This window comes from Leptonychotes weddellii, chromosome 9, assembly GCF_054177405.1.
Source record: "Leptonychotes weddellii isolate Sample4059 chromosome 9, ASM5417740v2, whole genome shotgun sequence".
NCBI classification, from domain to species: domain Eukaryota; kingdom Metazoa; phylum Chordata; class Mammalia; order Carnivora; family Phocidae; genus Leptonychotes; species Leptonychotes weddellii.
The window spans coordinates 95,251,704-95,271,725 of NC_138377.1; the positions used below are offsets into that span (position 1 = coordinate 95,251,704).

At 39.2% G+C, this 20,022-nt stretch overlaps 1 protein-coding gene across 2 annotated transcripts in view; it reads right to left on the reverse strand.

Annotated features, from left to right (window-relative positions):
• Positions 1-20,022, reverse strand: part of AAGAB (alpha and gamma adaptin binding protein) — a 53,936-nt gene that overhangs the window by 7,878 nt on the left and 26,036 nt on the right. For both annotated transcript variants that reach the window (XM_031024096.2, XM_006729633.3), the window contains one exon: positions 620-702. In XM_031024096.2, the coding sequence (XP_030879956.1) occupies positions 620-702 (83 nt within the window). The remainder of the gene's footprint in view (positions 1-619; positions 703-20,022) is intronic.

Consider the following 20,022-nt stretch of genomic DNA (forward strand, 5'->3'; position numbering starts at 1 on the left):
TGTCTTTTGTTTGCTTTAAGAGCCATGTTTTATTCAAAATATGAAAATGAACATAAGCATATCACAAAGAGCTCAAGACTGATGAGAAAGATGCCTGGGAAGACAATATGGCACTGTGTAATTTGCTCTTGGTTCCAACATGCTGACCAAGGTACACTTGAACCAAAATCCTTGAGGACAGAAGGTCAAAGTCAGACTACGAAGCCCACTGAGGGCAGGGGCCCTGTGTCAGATGGGTACAGAGCCTTGGACATAGGAAGTACTGACAAAGAACCATCGATTTTATTTTATGAAGATCGGGAGGCAACTTCATGTCTCAAGGAAATCCTAGCACATTTTTTAAAGCACTCTAGCAAAAACAAAACAAAATAAAAAAAACCCATGGAACAGCCCAAATTGCAAACATCTTGAAAGGGCTTACTGCTTTAATGCTGAACTAGCCTTCTCTCAACAGGTACCAGGCACAAGAGGACTGTTTTAGATTCTCTTTTTATCCTTGGTTTACTATTGTCTGCTGCCTCTTAAATGGAAAGGAAAAAATGACAAACGGTATAAAGACTCATAATGACAAGGAGAAATTAAAACCAAAGCATTGAAAGGATCCAGGAAGAATCTTTACCTCTGAGAGACACGTCTCTGCTGACCCAATGCTATGGTTTGCTCCAGCCAATGAGCTAAGAAGGCTAAAGCCTTGGTTCCTATCTGAAAAGAAAACAATACAATCACTGAAATTTGTTATTTACATTTTAAAATGTTAAAATGACTGTGATGAAGAAACAATGGCTATTTCCTCATTATAAAAGTTTTAACTATAGAAACTGTTAATGTCAGACAACATCAGGAATTTATATATCTTACTCATACTTACATTTTCTTTATAATTACTATTTGAAAATATGAATTTTTTTGAATAAAAACTTCTTAAAAAAAAAAAGTCACTCACAATTACCACATTCTCTCAAATCTGAATAATGTAAAAACTCACAGACACCGGTCAAATATAATGGCAGGGCCATTACAACAAACAAGACCACTCAGTGGTTCTTTTGCAAAGGTTAACAACACTCATGTTTCTTTTCTTCTTTTTTTTTTAACTTTATTTATTTGAGAGAGAGAGAGCAAGAGAGAGAACACGAGCGGTGGAGAGGGCAGAGAGAGAGGGACAAGCAGACTCCCCACTGAGCAGGGAGCCCGACGTGGGGCTCGATCCCAGGACCCTGGGATCATGACCGGAGCCGAAGACAGACACTCAACGGACTGAGCCACCCAGGTGCCCCTACAGCGTTCATGTTTCAGTAGTCACTATGAACCAATATTCTGGTGTTTTAAACAGTATTTTAAATGTCCAGAAACATTTTTTAAAAATCAACACAAAGGCATCATTATCAGGGGAAAAGGAACATGCATGATTTTTTTAAACAAAGCTTTAATTTTGTGATGGATGAACCATTTGCAGTTAAGGCCCTCTCAATGTTTGTACTTAGAATGGAGGACAAATCTGGAGCAGAACATCTAGAACTGATGACAGTACAAGCATCAGTCCTGATCACTGGGTTCCTCAGAACCACCTGGAACACCTACTAAAACTGCCCTGGTATTCAAGGACCCTATCTCAGACTCACTGAGCCAGAATCTCTGGGGCAGATGCCAAGGAAGCTGAACTTTCCTTTTAGTTTTTATCTTTTTTCAAGTTGATTTATTTATTTTTAGTAATCTCTACATCCAGTGCAAGGCTCAAACTCACAAACCCAAGATCGAGAGTCAACCCCCGAGATCAAGAATGGCATGCTCATCAAACAAAAAGAAATAAAAGGCATCCAAATCAGCAAAGAAGTCAAACTTTCACTCTTCAAGATGACATGATACTTTACATAGAAAACCTGAAAGACTCCACAAAAAATTGCTCTAACTGATACAGGAATTATATATATAAGCAAAGTCACAGGATATAAAATCAATGCACAGAAGTCAGTCGCATTTCTATACATTAACAATGAAGCAGAGGAAAGAGAAATCAAGGAATCGATCCCATTTACAATTATAACTAAAACCATAAGATACCTAGGAATAAACCTAACCAAAGAGGTAAAGGAACTATACTCAGCAAACTACAGAACATTTATGAAAGAAATTGAGGAAGACATAAAGAAATGGAAAAACATTCCATGCTCATGGGTTGGAAGAACTAATATCGTTAAAATGTCTATGCTACCTAGAGCAGTCTACACATTCAATGCAATCCCTATCAAAATACATCAGCATTTTTCACAGAGCTGGAACAAACAATCCTAAAATTTGTATGGAATCAGAAAAGACCCTGAATAGCCAAAGTAACACTGAAAAAGAAAAGCAAAGCTGGAGGCATCACAATTCCCGACTTCAAGCTGTATTACAAAGCTGTCATCATCAAGACAGCATGGTACGGACATAAAAACAGACAAAGACCAATAGAACAGAATAGAGAACCCAGAAATGGACCCTCAACTCTATGGTCAACTAATCTTCGACAAAGCAGGAAAGAATAGCCAATGGAAAACAAACCGTCTCTTTAACAAATGGTGTTGGGAAAATTGGACAGCCACCTGCAGAAGAATGAAACTGGACCATTTCCTTACACCATACACAAAAAGAGACTCAAAATGGATGAAAGACCTAAATGTGAGGCAGGAATCCATCAAAATCCTTGAGGAGAACACTGGCAGCAACCTCTTTGATCTCAGCCGCAGCAACTTCTTGCTAGACGCGTCTCCAGAGGCAAGGGAAACAAAAGCAAAGTCGAGCAAATATTGGGACTTCATGAGGATAAAAAGCTTTTGCACAGCAAAGGAACAGTCAACAAAACTAAAAGACAACTGACAGAATGGGAGAAGATATTTGCAAATGACTAATCAGATAAAGGGCTGGTATTCAAAATCTATAAAGAACTTATCAAACTCAACCCCCAAATAAATAATCAAATCAAGAAATGGGCAGAAGACATGAACAAACATTTCTCCAAAGAAGACATTCAAATGTCCAACAGACACATGAAAAAAATGCTCAACATCACTCGGCACCAGGGAAATACAAATCAAAACCAGAATGAGATACCACCTCACACTGGTCAGAATGGCTAAAATTAACAAGTCAGGAAACAACAGATGTTGGTGAGGATGTGGAGAAAGGGGAACCCTCTTACACTGTTGATGGGAATGCAAACTGGTGCAGCCACTCTGGAAAACAGTATGGAGGTTCCTCAAAAAGTTAAAAATAGAGGATATAAACATAGTGATTCGAAGGGGCATACACACCCCAATGTTTATAGCAACAATGTCCACAATAGCCAAAATATGGAAAGAGCCCAGATGTCCATCAACAAATGAATGGATAGAGAAGATGTGGTATACGATGGAATATTACTCAGCCATCAAAAAGAATGAAATCTTGCCATTTGCAATGACGTGGATGAAACTAAAGGATATTATGCTAAGCGAAATAAGTCAGAGAGGGACAAATACCATATTATTTTACTCATGTGGAATTTAAGAAACAAAACAGATGAACATAGGGGAAGGGAAGGAAAAATAAAATAAGATAAAAAGAGAGGAAGGCAAACCATAAAGGACTCTTAACTATAGGGAACAAAACTGAGGGTTGCTGGAGGGGAGGTGAGTGGGGGATGATGTAACTGGATGATGGGCATTAAGGAGAGCACGTGATGTAATGAGCACTGGGTGTTATATGCAACTGATGAATCACTGAACTCTACCTCTGAAATGAATAATATACTATATGTTAATTGAATTTAAATAAAAATTAAAAAAAACCCACTTCTAACTTCACTAAAGATGGTATTAGTTGAGGGGTGAAAAAAAAGTAGCATGCTCTTCTGACTGAGCCAGCCAGTTGCCCTGGAAGCTGAACTTTTAGCAAGTATTCCAGGATAATCTGAGGATCAGGTAAATTTGAAAAAAAAAAAAAAAATCACTGCCTTAGAGTAGAATGTGAAACCCACACTCCAAGAGTCTAATGGTATACAAGTCAAAGAACTTCTCTCTCAAAAAGACAACTTCCTTCCCCTTGTCTTTCCTCTCTCCCTCTCTTCCCTGAACCCATCCTCAGGTCTTTAAACCACCTATAATTTCCTGCATCCTCTCCCCTGTCAGGTAAAACCTGTTGTCACACAGTCACACAGAAGTCGTGAAAGAAGAGAAACACTTGCGGTCTCTGTCCTTCGAGATTTGTCTTCTAACACGGGGACGAAGCCCTGACCGTGGCATACCAGGCAGAGGCCCACAGCTTTCCCCAGCCTGACCTCTCACCACGCGGGCAGCTGCACGCGCCAAAAACCCCTGCTTTTCTCACACCATACCCCAACAGTGGCAGCAGGGCCAATGGGGCCCCTGTACCCCCGGGACCCCTTTCACCTCCTTATCCAATTTGCTCACTCTGCCAGGAACGTTCCAGGCCAAATACTCGGGTGCGCCCATCCCAGCACCAAGCACTAAGGTGTCACAAGTAGGCAGTGGAGGCTTAGGGGCCAAGAGAGGTAGATCCACGTGGGGTCTCACACTGACGGCTGGCTGTACGGAGCCTCTGGATGTTTATTTAAACATCAGCATAATTCCGTCTTTTTGGCCACTGTGCTAATCTTAAAGCTGTTGTACGTAGTTCAATACTCTGACAGGGATTTTCCATGTCATGAGAGCTCTTATAGTCTACCTGAGGCTCTCTGCACGAAGGGCATTATCCAAGTCACAGAGTACTGCTGTAAGAGAGCCCGCACTTCTGTTACTGGAAAAACGTTGGGCTTGGGGTAATTTTCAAATCCAATTCACAAATATCTCCATATTCCAATTCCACGGCTTACGTTTTTCCCGTTGGGCATTACCTAAACTTGGCAGGCCAGGTTGCAATCCGGGAAGAATAATGCAATATTGTGTCAATTTAGACAAGTCATTAGATCAAAACCGTCTACTTAAAATTCCTCACTTCCAGCCACTATAATTGGCTGCTTCCAAGGAGGGGTCTGGAATGGACAGGAGTTAGGGGAGCTAGACTGAGCACTGCAGATTATGAACCTCTGTATGCCTTTGGACTTTGGTTCCATGTTCATGTGTTTACCTACTCAGAGAGATCTTTTTTTAACGTAATGATTATATGCTATGTGTATTTTATCACAATAAAAAAAGTGAATGCCCCACTTCTAATAATGAATAAGATGATGAAAAAGTCTGAATAGTGGGAAGAGAACTGGGCTACAGGTCAGAAAGCCTGGATTTCACTCCTGGCTCTGCCTACCAGTGTGACCCTGGGCAAATTCATCAATCTTTCTGCGTCTCAATTTTCTGCTCTATAAAATAAGAGGGGTACTATTCGTGGTTGTTCAGGTCCTTTTTGCTCTAGAAGTCTGTGATTTTATGAAAAGACACTCTTTCACCTCGCTTACAGTAACTTTGATCTGCTGGGCTTTTTTTTTTAATTACTAAATAAAAAACAAGAATCTTAAATTTCCTAATCCTTTTAAGGTTCACAGGTGACTACGAGTTTATAATCAGGTTTCAGGCTAATTATAATAAGCTAGAAGGACTTTTGCTCAGAATTTTCTTATAAACAATGGAGAAACGTAGTCAAACTGACTGTCCACTATGTTCCACTGCTTATATTTTAAGGAGGTTAGAAACATACCAATTTTCACAATTAGAAAAACAATTCATTTTTGTTCATCCATAGCAGCTTGCTTGCACATTCATGTGGCTCAAAAAAACTTGGATGATAGTTTATACACCTACGGTTTTAAAGAAACTCTCAATCCTGCCTAGTTTAAAACGTGTTCAGCAAAATTCTGCCCATGTGCGCCCACTGTAAAACTATTCTTCTCATAGGAAAGGACTACATAAATCTTTTTTTTTTGCCAGACTTTTCTCCCCAGGACTCAGGGCATGGAAATATCATCCCTATTAAGAAGAATTTATTCCTTTAGCAGGTAGCTATTGAAATTGGCATTAGCATCTCTGGGTTTATTGATGCTACAAAATACTAGATGAGGAAGGAATAAATTAATCTACCTACTGAACTGATTCTTCTGAATCTTCAGAGCTCCAGAAAAGGGAAGTTGTTAAGTGGTATAAAATACATTATTCTGGAAGGCACAGCTAAGTACATTAAACTCTGGTCCTAAAAACATATAATTCAGTTTCAGACTACTAAATTGGCACCTGTGGAATACTAGATTTTCAAAAGTATGGTATCGAAAAAATCTGCTGGTGCCGGTCATTAGCACAGAATTCTTCCAGAAGTGTCAGAAACAAAGCTATAGCATTAGAATAAAGATTTGAAGTGCTTTGGGGTGGAGCTTCTATTTATATATTTATCTTTTAATAAGAAGTTTCCAGAAAATTTCATATATATGACACTGTTTGGATAACTTTTCATAAATCTAAAAGCACATTATTATACAAAACATAAAATGTACTTCACACAGCAATTGTGTGAACATTACATGAGACACTTGGAGAACTGAAAACCTGGGCCAAAAGGGAAATTTTAGCATAGTACTAAATATACGAAGAATGCTGCAAAATCTGCTGACAGCTTGATGTGACTCAGACAGAGGCTGCATGCATTAGCTGAACAGAGGAGTGTTTACTTCAAATGTATACACATGGCTACAATATTAAGAACCTCCAGGGCCACACCCCCAAAATGTCTTAGATGACCCAGTAAATATTTTCTGTCTTCATATTCAGCTTTTATTTTATTTTTTTTTAAAGATTTTATTTATTTATTTGAGAGAGAGAGAATGAGAGACAGAGAGCATGAGAGGGAGGAGGGTCAGAGGGAGAAGCAGACTCCCCGCCGAGCAGGGAGCCCGATGCGGGACTCGATCCCGGGACTCCAGGATCATGACCTGAGCCGAAGGCAGTTGCTTAACCGACTGAGCCACCCAGGCGCCCTCAGCTTTTATTTCTTTAAAGCAGCAATTATTTGGCATCATCTTAAGAAGTTCAAGTGTTCCCCATATTTTAAGTTTTCTTTACATCCCTTTTCTCTCCCCACAAAATATTTTCTTTCCCACCATGTGATACACATGACCAAACTTACACCGCAACTAAGACAGTTCAATTTACACAGAGAAACTGTGTCTATTTTCTGAATGATATTTTTAAGTCACACCATACAATTTGCATAAAAACTTATTTTAAGCACGTACTCCATCAGAAACGATTTCACTACTATTTGGGAAATAAGTCTACACATTTTTAACATATTCCACTTCTGCCTGACATACTGAAAGGAACCTTTTTGAAATCAAAAAGAATTATTCTCTTTTAAGAAACTACTGCTTGAAAAGACAAAACCGTGATGCACCGTAGTCGACAGTAGCCCTGGCTCTGAATCCACGAAAGTGACTCTGTGCTCTCCCTATGACTCCTGGGGCAGCTGCTCCCAAGTCAAGAACGGTTTCTGCCCATGCTTGAAGATATAACAAACATGACCACAAAGTCACCAGACTACGCTTTTTCCCTTTTTCCTGATTGTAAGTGAAATGTTCATTGTAGAAAATGTGGGAAAATAGAGAAAAGTATAAAGAAGAAAACGAAATCATGAAAGATGCCAATCAATCCTTTGGCATATGTCCTCCTGGTCTTTTTTTCTATGCATGCATACACACAAATTCTTAATAAACTGAACTAAACAGCAGAATGAGTGCTATCTTTTCCAAAGTTCTAAAGGAAAGCTTCACATAATTCTAATAATGGCTCCATTGTAGTCGTATCTCCAGAGCCTAAAGCACACTCTTAAAAAATCCTCAAAGGAATGTTTAGAATTAAGTCTTTTTGATTTTGATGGTTTTTTTCATTCAGAACTAAGTGTGAGGAATAATAAGAACAAGGAAACAAGATGTTACCATAAAGAAAAAGATGACTTTTCTTATGTGGTTCGTAATCAGCTCTAAAAATTCCAAAGGAAAACTACCAAAAATGTTTTGCAAGTTGGCCGCAGAAGGAGGCCCTACCTCCAGGGTGACAAACCTGAAGAGATCCTCCACCTTTCATTTGCTTATGGACAATTTGGGGGGGTGATTTTTTTAAAAACGAAGTCTAATCACTCGACTCATTTATTCCTTTCCATTTTCTCTAATTGTTCACAATTCCCTCTTCTCCTTGTTCTCTTACAACACAATCTCTTCCATCAAATCATGCCTTCAACACACACACACACACACACACACACGAATAGAGATCTATTTATTTTATTTTTGACCACAACATTCACAGACAAGTGTAAGGGATTATTCAAATCATTCCTTCAAAAGTTCCACAATATCAGGCATGGGACAAAAAGAGGAGCAACTCAGTGTGACTCAAGAAACGCAGTTCCACAGAATGTGAAGCTGGTATAATTCTACCCTACCCTAGAGATGAGGAAACTGGCATCCAGAGACATGATGCCATTTTCTCAAGATGACCAAGGCAGAGACAAACCCCACTAAAACCCTCTTCATTAACCATTCTTCCTCTCGTTAATTTGATGGTGTTTTATTTTCTGTTAACATTAAATTTAATGACTAAATTTTTATTTAATCATTTTTACTCTCTCTTCAAAAAAAAAAAATATACTAAAGGCATTAGCCATCTACTTTCTCAGGAGAGTAGGCTAGATAATTAGGCAGCCAAATAAACCTTGTGTTTTTGGTACTTATTTCTCGCCACTGCTCTGCACATCAGTTCCAACTGGTCCTTAAACTAGAATCTGGGATTTCTACTTTGGTATCTTGTTACCAAGTAAATTCAGGGGGACATACATTAATAGATGAATAATTCTTTTCATTTATAATGGGAACATAGAAAACTATTAAACAAAAGAATTGTTGTTTCCATTATCAAAATTCCACTTACTCCTTACCCACCTGCATCATTAGAGATTAAACTATAATAGATAAACTGAAAATAAATTCTCAGAGCTTTTGAAATCCAATCTCTACAATTATTGTTTACCACTGGGGGATCAAAGTCACAACTCTAATATTTGTTCAGTGTAATCCCTCCTTCACTGATTAGTAACAGTAAAAGATCACAAAATCTCCCTTCCTTGCCCTTCACTCAGTGGTGGTATTTGTTGTAAAAAGACCACTGAACACCCGAGAGCCACAAGTCCAGGCTAAACCCCCCCATGGCCCTCATCAGTGCTGAGACAAAGTCCGGGATGGGGGCCTCGGGGTAACACTAAACTGAAACCTGACACAAGGACACTGTGTATAATGCTACCTTCTTATGTGAAACAATAAGCAATAACTTCACCTGAAAAACAAAACAACTCATTAGTCTTCTACTAACCATCTTCTTTTCCCTGCCCTTAAAACCAAGTCTTATTTAACAAGTGCCTCCCAAGTTCCAGGCACAGCACTGAGTATGATACCCAGATCTTCCAGTGATAACAAAGTACTCTGCCACCAGGCCTTCTGATGTATCAGACAAATGGAAAGAGAAGGCAATCTCACTAGAGACCAGAAAAGGGGTAGGAGGGGTCAACTTTTTTTTTTTCCTTCAAGATTTTATTTATTTATTTGACTTGAGAGAGAGAGACAGAGACAGAGAGGAGGAGCAGAGGGAGAGAGAGAGAGAGTTTCAAGCAGTCTCCACGCTGCGCATGGAGCCCAACATGGGGCTCAATCCCACAACCCTGAGATCATGGCCAGCGCTGAAACCAAATCAGATGCTTAAAGGACTGAGCCACCCAGGTGAGGAGGGGACAACTTTTAAAATCTGTCACATTTGGCATAAAGTACAGACCCTCAGGTTTTCCTTTCCTGATGCTCATAAGGGGATATTATCAAATTATAAACAAAAGACCCACATGGTAGGCCCCTACAGCCATGAGCCCAGCTCTGACAGGGACTGAGGGTAACTCAAGTAGGCAGCTGAGATTTTTTTCCACATCCCTTTTCTTGAGCCACAGCCAGGCTTTCAGGTTGAGGAAATGTGAGGCAAGACAGTACAGGAAAGGTTACGCAGTGAGCAAGCTGATGTGGAAAGAGAGATCTAAAAAAGCACAGCCCAACTGCAAAGGCAGTCCTAACCACTTCATTTCCTGGACCATTGCAAGTCACACCTTTAATGCATATGGTGGAAACTCTGACGTCCCTAGAAGTTTGACCTTTTACAATGAATACAGTGGTATCTGGGGATTCCCTCTAAGGAAGAGCTTACAATATAGCCTTCAGCTCACTGTTTCTCAACCATTTTCATCATGGCCCCTAAGGGGAAAACTTCCGTTTCCTTCTCTACTCATAACCAACACTTCGGACACCAGTCGTGTGGGTTTCTCCACACCACACAACTCTCCAATCCTCACAGGACACCAAACGGGTGTCCTACAATTTATAATTCTGACCCTACTGGCCTAGAGTCAGTGCAGACCCCTCAGGTTAAGGGCTCTACCTCACAAGGCTGCCCTCCTTTCCCGACCGCTTCAGACACCAACTGCAAGTCTCAGATTGTCACCTGTACTCCAACTGGCTACAAATTGGGAGTTCCCACGACCCCTCCCTCAAGTTCAATAATGTGCTAGAATGGCTCACAGAATGCCAGAAAACAGTTTACTTACTAAATTACCAATTTACAATACAAAAATATAACTCAGGAACAGCCAAATGGAAGAGAGGCCCGGGGTAACATGTAAGGGTGTGTTATCTTCCTAGTGCCTCGAGGTATTCACCAACTTGGAAGGTTGCTTAGGGTTTTCAGGGAGGTTCCATTACACAGGAATGGCTGATTAAATCTTCAGCTGTTGGTGCCTAATTCAACCTTCAGCCCCAGGGGTCAGGGGGTGGGGCTAAAGGTTCCAACCGTCCCTCATCACAAGGTTGGTTCCCTTAAAACCAGCCCCCATCTTTAGGGGCTTTCCAAAGTTCATTTCATTAACATAAACTCAGGTGTGGTTGAAAGGGGCTTGTTCTTGAATATCAAAAGATGCTCCCTTCACCTTTATATAGCTCTGGAGCTGTTTCAGGAGCCAGGACAAAAACCAAACATTAATTGATTATATTACCTTAGGAGTTATGTGCCAAGAACTAGGGACAAAGATGCACTCTACTCAGGGCCTTTTTAGACATTTTTTTCCTAACCATGACACACCCTCCCCATTGAAATATTAATAACACAGATATACTGTATATATGTTTACATATTATATATATATCTGTGCTTTATACATAATTTTTGCCTCCCCCCCAAGAATCAATTTTCACCCCTTTGGGGGCAACAATGCCCCATTAAGAATGCATACCTTAGTTTATGAAACAAGACATTGGTAGAACCAAGAATATAAAACTAGGTTACTATGAGATAACCCAGAAGTTATGTCTTATATTAGGAAGACTTTCAAATCTCTTTCTAGAATAATAATTTGCCTACAATTTTAGTAGTATAATTTTACCTGTTTGCTTTTACAATATGAAATTAAGTAACAAAAACACATTAACTGAGCTTCTTCTGTCTACATAAGAGTTTTAACTCAAATTGAAGAGAATAATCTCTTGAGATGCTAAATAATTTAAAATACACTATCTTTCACTCACAAGTAATGTGCATTTATTACATTAACTATCTGGAGCTTTAAACTTTGGGTTAAGTGCAGAACAATGGAATAGAGGTAGTATCAACACCATTTCAGACAGTCTTTCAAAAGGGATTTATTTTAAATCCAACAAGAGAATATAACAATTGTAAATATCTATGCACCAACATTGGAGCACCTAAATACATAAAGCAAATATTAACAGACATAAAGGGAGAAACTAACAGTACTACAATAATAGAGGGGGACTTTAGCACCCTGGTTACATTAATGGGTAGATCATCCAGGCAGAAAATCAATAAAGAAATGGTGTCTTTGAAAGACACATTAGACCAGATGGATTTAACAGATATATATAAAACACTCCATCCAAAAATGACAGAATACATTCTTTTCAAGTTCACATGGAACATTCTCTAGGACAGATCATATGTTAGGCCACAAAACAAGTCTCAATAAACTTTTTTTTTTTTTTTTAAGATTTTATTTATTTGACGAGAGAGAGACAGCAGGAGAGGGAACACAAGCAGGGGGAGTGGGAGAGGGAGAAGCAGGCTTCCTGCGGAGCTGAGGGAGCCCGACGCGGGGCTGCAGGGAGCCCAACACGGGGCTCTATCTCAGGACCCTGGGATCATGACCTGAGCCAAAGGCAGATGCTTAATGACTGAGCCACCCAGGCACCCAAGTCTCAATAAACTTAAGATTGAATATCATGTATCTTTTCTGACCACAACAATATGAAACTAGAAATCGATTACAAGAAAAAAAAGACACTGGAAAAAAATCACAAACATGTAGAAGTTAAAAAACATGCTTACTAAACAACCAAAGGGTCAATGAAGAAATAATCAAAGAGGAAATTAAAAGAATACATGGAGACAAATAAAAATGAAAACACAATGGTCCAAAATCTTTGGGATGCAGCGAAAGCATCCCTCTAAGCAAAATTTCCCTTAGAGAAATTTATAGCAATACAGGCCTACCTCAAGAAAAAAGAGAAATCTCAATCTAACCTTACACACAAAGGAACTAGGAAAAAAAAGAACAAATTAAGCCCAAAGGTAGGAGAAGGAAGGAAATAATAAAGATCAGTGCAGGAATAAATGAATTAGGATTCTAAAAAAACAATAGAAAAAAAATCTATGAAACTGAGAGCTGGTTCTTTGAAAAGATTAAAAAAAAATTGATAAGCCAGACTTACCAAGAAAAAAAGAGAGGAGACCCATATAAATAAAATCAGAAATGAAAGGGGAAATAACAACTAACACCACAGAAACACAAAGGATTATTAAAAGACTACTATGAAAAATTATATGCCAACAAACTGGACAACCTAGAAAAAGGGATAAATTCCTAGAAATATACAATCTTCCAAAACTGAATCAGGAAGAAATAGAAAATTTGAACAAACCAATTACTTACTAGAAATGAAATTGAATGGGTAATCAAAAAAACTCCCAACAAAGAAAAGTCCAGGACCGGATGGATTAACAGGCGAGTTCTACCAAACATTTAAAGTTAATACCTATTCTCCTCAAACTATTCCAAAAAACAGAAGGGGAAGGAAAGCTTCCGAATATAGAATACATTCTACAAGGCAAGCATTACCCTGATACCAAAACCAGACAAAGACACCACAAAAATAGAGAACTACAGGCCAATATCCCTGATGAATATAGATGCAAAAATCCTCAACAAAATATTAGCAAACTGAATTCAACAATACATTAAAAGGATCATTTACCACAATGAAGTGGGATTTATCCCAGGGATGCAAGTTCAATATCTGCAAATCAATCAATGTGATTGACATATACATTAACTAAATGAAAAATAAAAATCATATGATCATCTCAACAGATGCAGAAAAAGCATTTGACAAAATTCAACATCATTCATGATAAAAACTCTCAGCAAAGTGGATAAAGAGAGAACATACCTCGACATAATAAAGGCTGTATGTGAAAAACCCATAGCTAACATCCTACTCAATGGTGAAAGACTGAGAGCTTTTCCTCTAAGATCAGGAACAAGACAAGGATATCCATACACATCACTTTTATTCAATATACTTCTAGAAGTCCTAGCCACAGCAAACAGACAAGAAATAAAAGGCATCCAAATTGGCAAGGAAGAAGTTAAACTGTCACTATCTGCAGATGACATGATCCCATACATAGAAAACCCTAAAGACTCCACTAATAAAACTATCAGAAGTAATAAATGAATCCAGTAAAGTTGCAGGATACAAAATTAATATACAGAAGTTGGTTGCACTTCTCTACACTAAAACAAGTAGCAGACACAGAAATTAAGAAAGAAATTCTATTTATACTTGCACCAAACAAACAAACCTAGGAATAAACTTAACCAAGGAGGTAAAAGGCTTATACTCTGAAAACTATAAAACACTGATGAAAGAAATTAAAGACAACACAAAGAAATGGAAAGATGCTCCATGCCCATGGATTGTAAGAATTAATATTGTTAAAATGTCCATACTACCCAAAGCTACCTATAGATTCAGTACAATCCCTATCAAATTACCATCAGCATTTGTCACAGAACTAGAACAAAATAATCCTAAAATTTATATGGAACCACAAAAGACCCCAAACATCCAAAGAAATCTTGAGAAAGAACAACGCTGTAGGTATCACAACCTCAGATTTCAAGATATACAACAAAGCTGTAGTAATCAAAACAATATGGTACTGGCACAAAAATAAACCCATAGATCAATAGGAAAAAACAGAGAGCCCAGAAATAAAGCCAGGCTCATATGGCCAATTAATCTGCAACAAAGGAGGCAAGACTATACAACGGGGAAAAGACAGTTTCTTCAATAAACGGTGTTGGGAAAACTGGACAGCTACATAAAAAGGAATGAAACTGGACCATTTTTTCAACCATACACAAAAATAAACTCAAAATGGATTAATGACCTGAATGTGAGACCTGAAGCCATAAAACTCCTAGAAGAAAACATAGGCAGTAATCTCTTTGACATTAGCCTTAGCAACATTTTTCTAGATGGGTCTCTTCAGACAAGGGGAAAAAAAGCAAAAATAAACTACTGGGACTACACCAAAATAAAAAGCTTTTGCACAGTAAAGGAAATCACCAAAAAAGAAAAAGGGCAACCTACTAACTGGCAGAAGGTATCTGCAAATGACCTATCTGTAAGGAGTTAATATCCAAAATAAGTAATTTACACAACTCAACACCAAAAAAAACACAAATTATCTGACTGAAAATGGGCAGACATTTTTGCAAGCCAACAGATGCATGAAAAGATGCTCAATATCACCAATGCACTAATCAGAGAAATGCAAATCAAAACCACAATGAAATATCACCTTACATCTGTCAGACTGGCTAGAATCAAAAAGACAAAAAAGTGTTGGCTAGGATGTGGAGAAAAGGGAACCCTCGTGTACTGTTGGTGAGAATGTAAACTGGTGCAGCCACTGTGGAAAACAGTATGGAGGTTCCTCAAAAAATTAAAAGTAAAAATACTGTATGATCCAGTAATTCCATTACTGGGTACTTACCCAAAGAATATAAAAGCACTAATTTGAAAAGGTACATGCACCCCTATGTCTACTGCAGCATTACTTACAATAACCAAGATATGGAAGCAACCCAAGTGTCCACTGACAGATGAATGGATAAAGAAAATGTATGTAAACACAGTGGAATACTTCTCGGCTGTAAAAAAGAATAAGATCTTGCCATTTGTGACAACATGAATGGACCTAGAAGGTATTATGCTGAGTGAAACAAGTGAGAAAGAAAAAGACAAACACCATATGATTTCACTTAAATGTGGAATCTAAAAAACCAAACAAAACAAACAAAAAGCAAAAACAGACTCGTAAGTAGAGAACAGACTGATGGTTGTGGGGGTATCAGGGCTGGGGGAAATGGGTGAAGAGGAGTGGGAGGTACAGGCTTCCAGTCCCGGAATGAATAATCGTGGGGATATGAGGCACAGCACAGAGAATATAGTCAGTGGTCTTGCAATAGTATTGCATGGTGACAGATGGGAGCCACACCTTGGTGAGCACAGCATGAAGTACAGACTTGTTGAATCACTGTGTTGTACACCTAAGACTGATAACATTGTGTGTCAACTATATTTCAATAAAAACATAAAATTTAAAATAAATTAAAACTCTAAAATTAAATTAAAAGGACTTTTTTTGAAAGGATTTATTTTAAATGCAATAAGCAAAAAAGTCCAAATCTCGGATATGATCACTACTTCCAGTCTGTCTTATTAAAATCTTACTCATGCCAGAACACCTAGGCTGAGGGGGCTCTGTAGGGAATGAACTCATCTGCCTCTGCCAATAATTTCCTATGCAGCATGGGTAAATTATTTAACCACTCTGCATTCATTTCTCTAATCAGCCAATAATGTAAATCAACACACTGTAGTGGAAAAACACACAACAACCCTGGTCAGGAGATCTGCCGTCTGGTCCTACCTTAGCTACTGACTCACTGTGTGAGTATGGCCAAGTCACCCTTCCTCCCTGAGCCCTCACTTTCCCCATCTGTAAAAGGAAGATGTCCCACCAGAAGCATGCATGGAGATTCTACGTCTTAAACGCCTTCACTTGGCTAATCCACGTACACTATCATACCAAATAAACAATGCCCTTTATTAAATTCTACCAAATTCAAGAACATGAGTCAACCCACCCAGTTTAAGACTTGGTAGAAAACAATACTGCATAGAAAAACACTGGGAAGAGGGGCGCCTGGGTGGCTCAGTTGGTTAAGTGACTGCCTTCGGCTCAGGTCATGATCCTGGAGTCCCGGGATCGAGTCCCGCATCGGGCTCCCTGCTCGGCGGGGAGTCTGCTTCTCCCTCTGACCCTCCTCCCTCTCATGCTCTCTGTCTCTCATTCTCTCTCTCTCAAATAAATAAATAAAATCTTAAAAAAAAAAAAAAAAGAAAAACACTGGGAAGAAAAACATGATTGCTCTCCAAGATATGAGCCTTAAAAGTTCAGGCAAAGTACCTTCCCCACATGAATGAGGTACAACTGCCATTCATGAGAATTCATTGCAGCCCCTTTTGGAACATAATCTATTTTCTGCTTGGATCATCTCTTAGTGTAATGTACTCTATAAACTAGCTCCTGCCATGCTCAATAATGCTTTCATTTTGTCTGAAATCTAAGTTATAATAGCCTGGGATTTGGGAAATCAAGTCTGTATCCACCCTATACATATCCTATACTACAGATGCCAGTTAAATCCCTGCTCAGCTTTGGTTTTTCCAAACTGACTACTTTGGACTACTTGACTCTCCATTCTTCCCATCCCCTTCATTACTTCAGTAGCCCCGAGGGAAATTTTTTTCAATTCCGTTGGAACTTTCTTCACCTCCTACGTAGACTAGGAAGAAGAGTGATCAAAAGGAAAGCCAGTAACAGCAAGAAACAGGGAAAATACATCATCATCCAGAGAGAAAACTGTCACCATTATTCTCAGCTCTATGACAAGGTAAAGTGAGTGTCCTTTCCCCCCACACTACCAGCATAAAAAGATTCTCTATCTGCTAGTAAGTAACAAAACAGTTCTTTGATTTCTCTACACAGTGAATTGCTTCTAGGACTATTTCACAAAGTACTGAAGTACCTGCTATTTGAAGCATTTAACTAAAAAGGATGGATGGTCATCTGGCAAAGACGCTATCAAAGCCATGCCTATATGGAGAGAAGAGACTAGCTCAAAAGTTCCTTACAGTTTTTAATCCAATGTAGTTGAGAGATTTGTCATCCTATCAACCAACTGGTAATACAGACAATAAAGTAATTGTCACCGGGAGTCAGGCAAGTATCCTGAGAGGGAGTGTGTAGCATTTGATATGCACTCCCATACCCACGGTGGGTCTCAGCTGAGAATCAATGGATTAAATTACTCCTAAAATCTCCCTAAATATAAAAGCCTACTGATATTTTCACAAAGACTATGGCAGGTGTCTAAAAACTTCGCTACCATCATCCAACAGACACCCCCCCCCACCATTCTCCCCTCATTTCTTCATAATTTTAATTACTGGCTCACTGTCATTTTCTCCAATACTATTTCTGCCTGAATTCCTAGCAAGTTCAATAGACATAGAGATGATCCTTCCAAGAATCTCTCAGTTCACTAAATTTCTTTTACTGATGCTGTCCTCTACTCTATTTCGGCCATGCATTCCCAGGCATGCCCTAAGACTTTATCATTACCAATAGCTATAACTGGGTAGGAAAGAGAAAGAGAAAATCAGTGGGGAGAGGGTCAGTAAAAAGGTGACAGTTTTGAGGTCCCAGGGGAGTTGAAAAATAGTTGGATTGAGGCACTGTCGGAAGGGAGTGTGCTGGAAAATGAGGTAGCGTTCAGAGAATGGGATGGATGAAACTGAGATTATGGAGAGGCTGTAGTCATCGGTGTCACCAGCGAGACCCCACATTGCTAAATCCAGAGGTCAATTCTCAGTTCTCATCTTACTTCACCTATTAGCAGCATTTGGCATAGCTGACCGTTCCTTCCATCTTAATAACACTCTGCTTGATCCTAGGACTCTTGGTTTTTCTACCTTGCTGGTCATTCTTTGTCAGTCTCCTTTGCTGGTTCCTTCTCTTCTCCTGATATTGGAATGTCCCTGGGCTGAGTCCTTGGTCCACTTTATTTACTGCACTTACTCCTTTGGTGATCTCATCCAGGCTCATGGTTTTAAATGCCATGCCTTTGCCTCTCTTCTGAAACTCCACACATCTATCCAACAAGCTACTTGACATCTCCACTTGGAAGTCTAGTGCCATCTCAAAGTTAACAGGTCCAAAGCTGAATTACTCATGTCACCTTGCCCCTCAAAGTCTGCTTCATCTGCAGCTTCTTCATTGTGATTGATGGCAACCTACCCTTCAAATTGCTCAGGTCCAGATCCTGGAATCCTTGACTGTTCTCTTTCTCTCATATCTCATATCCAAACCATCAGGAAATCATGCTAGCTCCACCTCAAAATATATCCAGAATTTGACCTGTTCTTACGTCTTCCATTGCTACCACTCTGATCTAGGCCACCACTCTCTCTCACCTGGAGTATTGCAATGGCCTCCTAAGAGATCTTCCTGGCTCCTCCTCACCTCCATCACCTATTCTTCACCTAGCAGCCAGAGTGATCCTTTTAGACCTAAAGTCAGATCACGTCACTCTTCTACTCAATGACCTGCAACAGCTCCCAGCTGACTTGAAGTAAATGTGAAGGTTACTCTGATGGCTTACAAAGCCTTAAATAATCTGGTTCTCCACTTTCTCTGCCCTTCTCGCCTTAGCCACTGTGTGTTCCTGGATATGCTTCAAACACATCAGGTATGCTTTCCCCTTAGGGCCTTTGCTGTAGCTATTCCCTATGCCCGCTCTGCTCTTCTCCTGGATAGCCACATGGTGAAGCAATTCATCTCCTTCCTCACATCTCGAGCTCTCAAGGAGACCAACCCTGACCACCCGATTTAATACTGCAGTCTATCTGGCATTCTCAACACCCCCCCCAAACCTGCTTTATTATTTCTTTCCGTATCACTTAACATCTTCTTAACATACTGTGCAATTTATTAATTGTGTTGTCTACTGACTACTGCCTCCCACCAGAATGAAAACTCCACAAGGACAGAAATTTTTGTTCATTTTCTTCACTGATGTATTCCAAGCATGCAGAACAGTGCCTGGCACATGGTAAGACTAAATAAAATTTTTTTTATTGCATGAATAAACACTTGAAACTGGATTTAAATTGTGGACCAGAGAGAGAAGTGAGGTCGACAGAAGAAAAACTCAAATGGCCCAGATACACCTAGGGTCTCAATTACGCTCCTAGACAATTAGCTACTCAAAAAGGCTGTATTATTGTGTCTTCTTCAATTTCTTTCATGAGTGTTCTGTAGTTCCTAGAGTATAGATCCTTTACCTCTTTGGTTAGGTTTATTCCAAGGTATCTTATGGTTTTTGGTGCTATTGTAAATGGAATTGTTTCTCTAATTTCTCTTTCTACAGTTGAAATGGATGAAAGATCTCAATGTGAGACAGGAATCCATCAAAATCCTAGAGGAGAACACAGGCAATAACCTCTTTGACATCGGCCACAGCAACTTCTTTCAAGGTACATCTCCAAAAGCTAGTGAAACAAAAGCAAAAATGAACTTTTGGGACTTCATCAAGATAAAAAGCTTCTGCACAGCAAAGGAAACAGTCAACAAAACAAGGAGGCAACCCACAGAATGGGAGAAGATATTTGCAAATGACACTAGAGGTAAAGGGCTGGTATCCAAGATCTATAACAAATTTCTCAAACTCAACACCCAAAAAATGAATAATCAAGTCAAAAAATGGGTAGAAGACATAAACAGACACTTCTCTGAAGAAGACATACAAATGGCTAACAGACACATGAAAAAA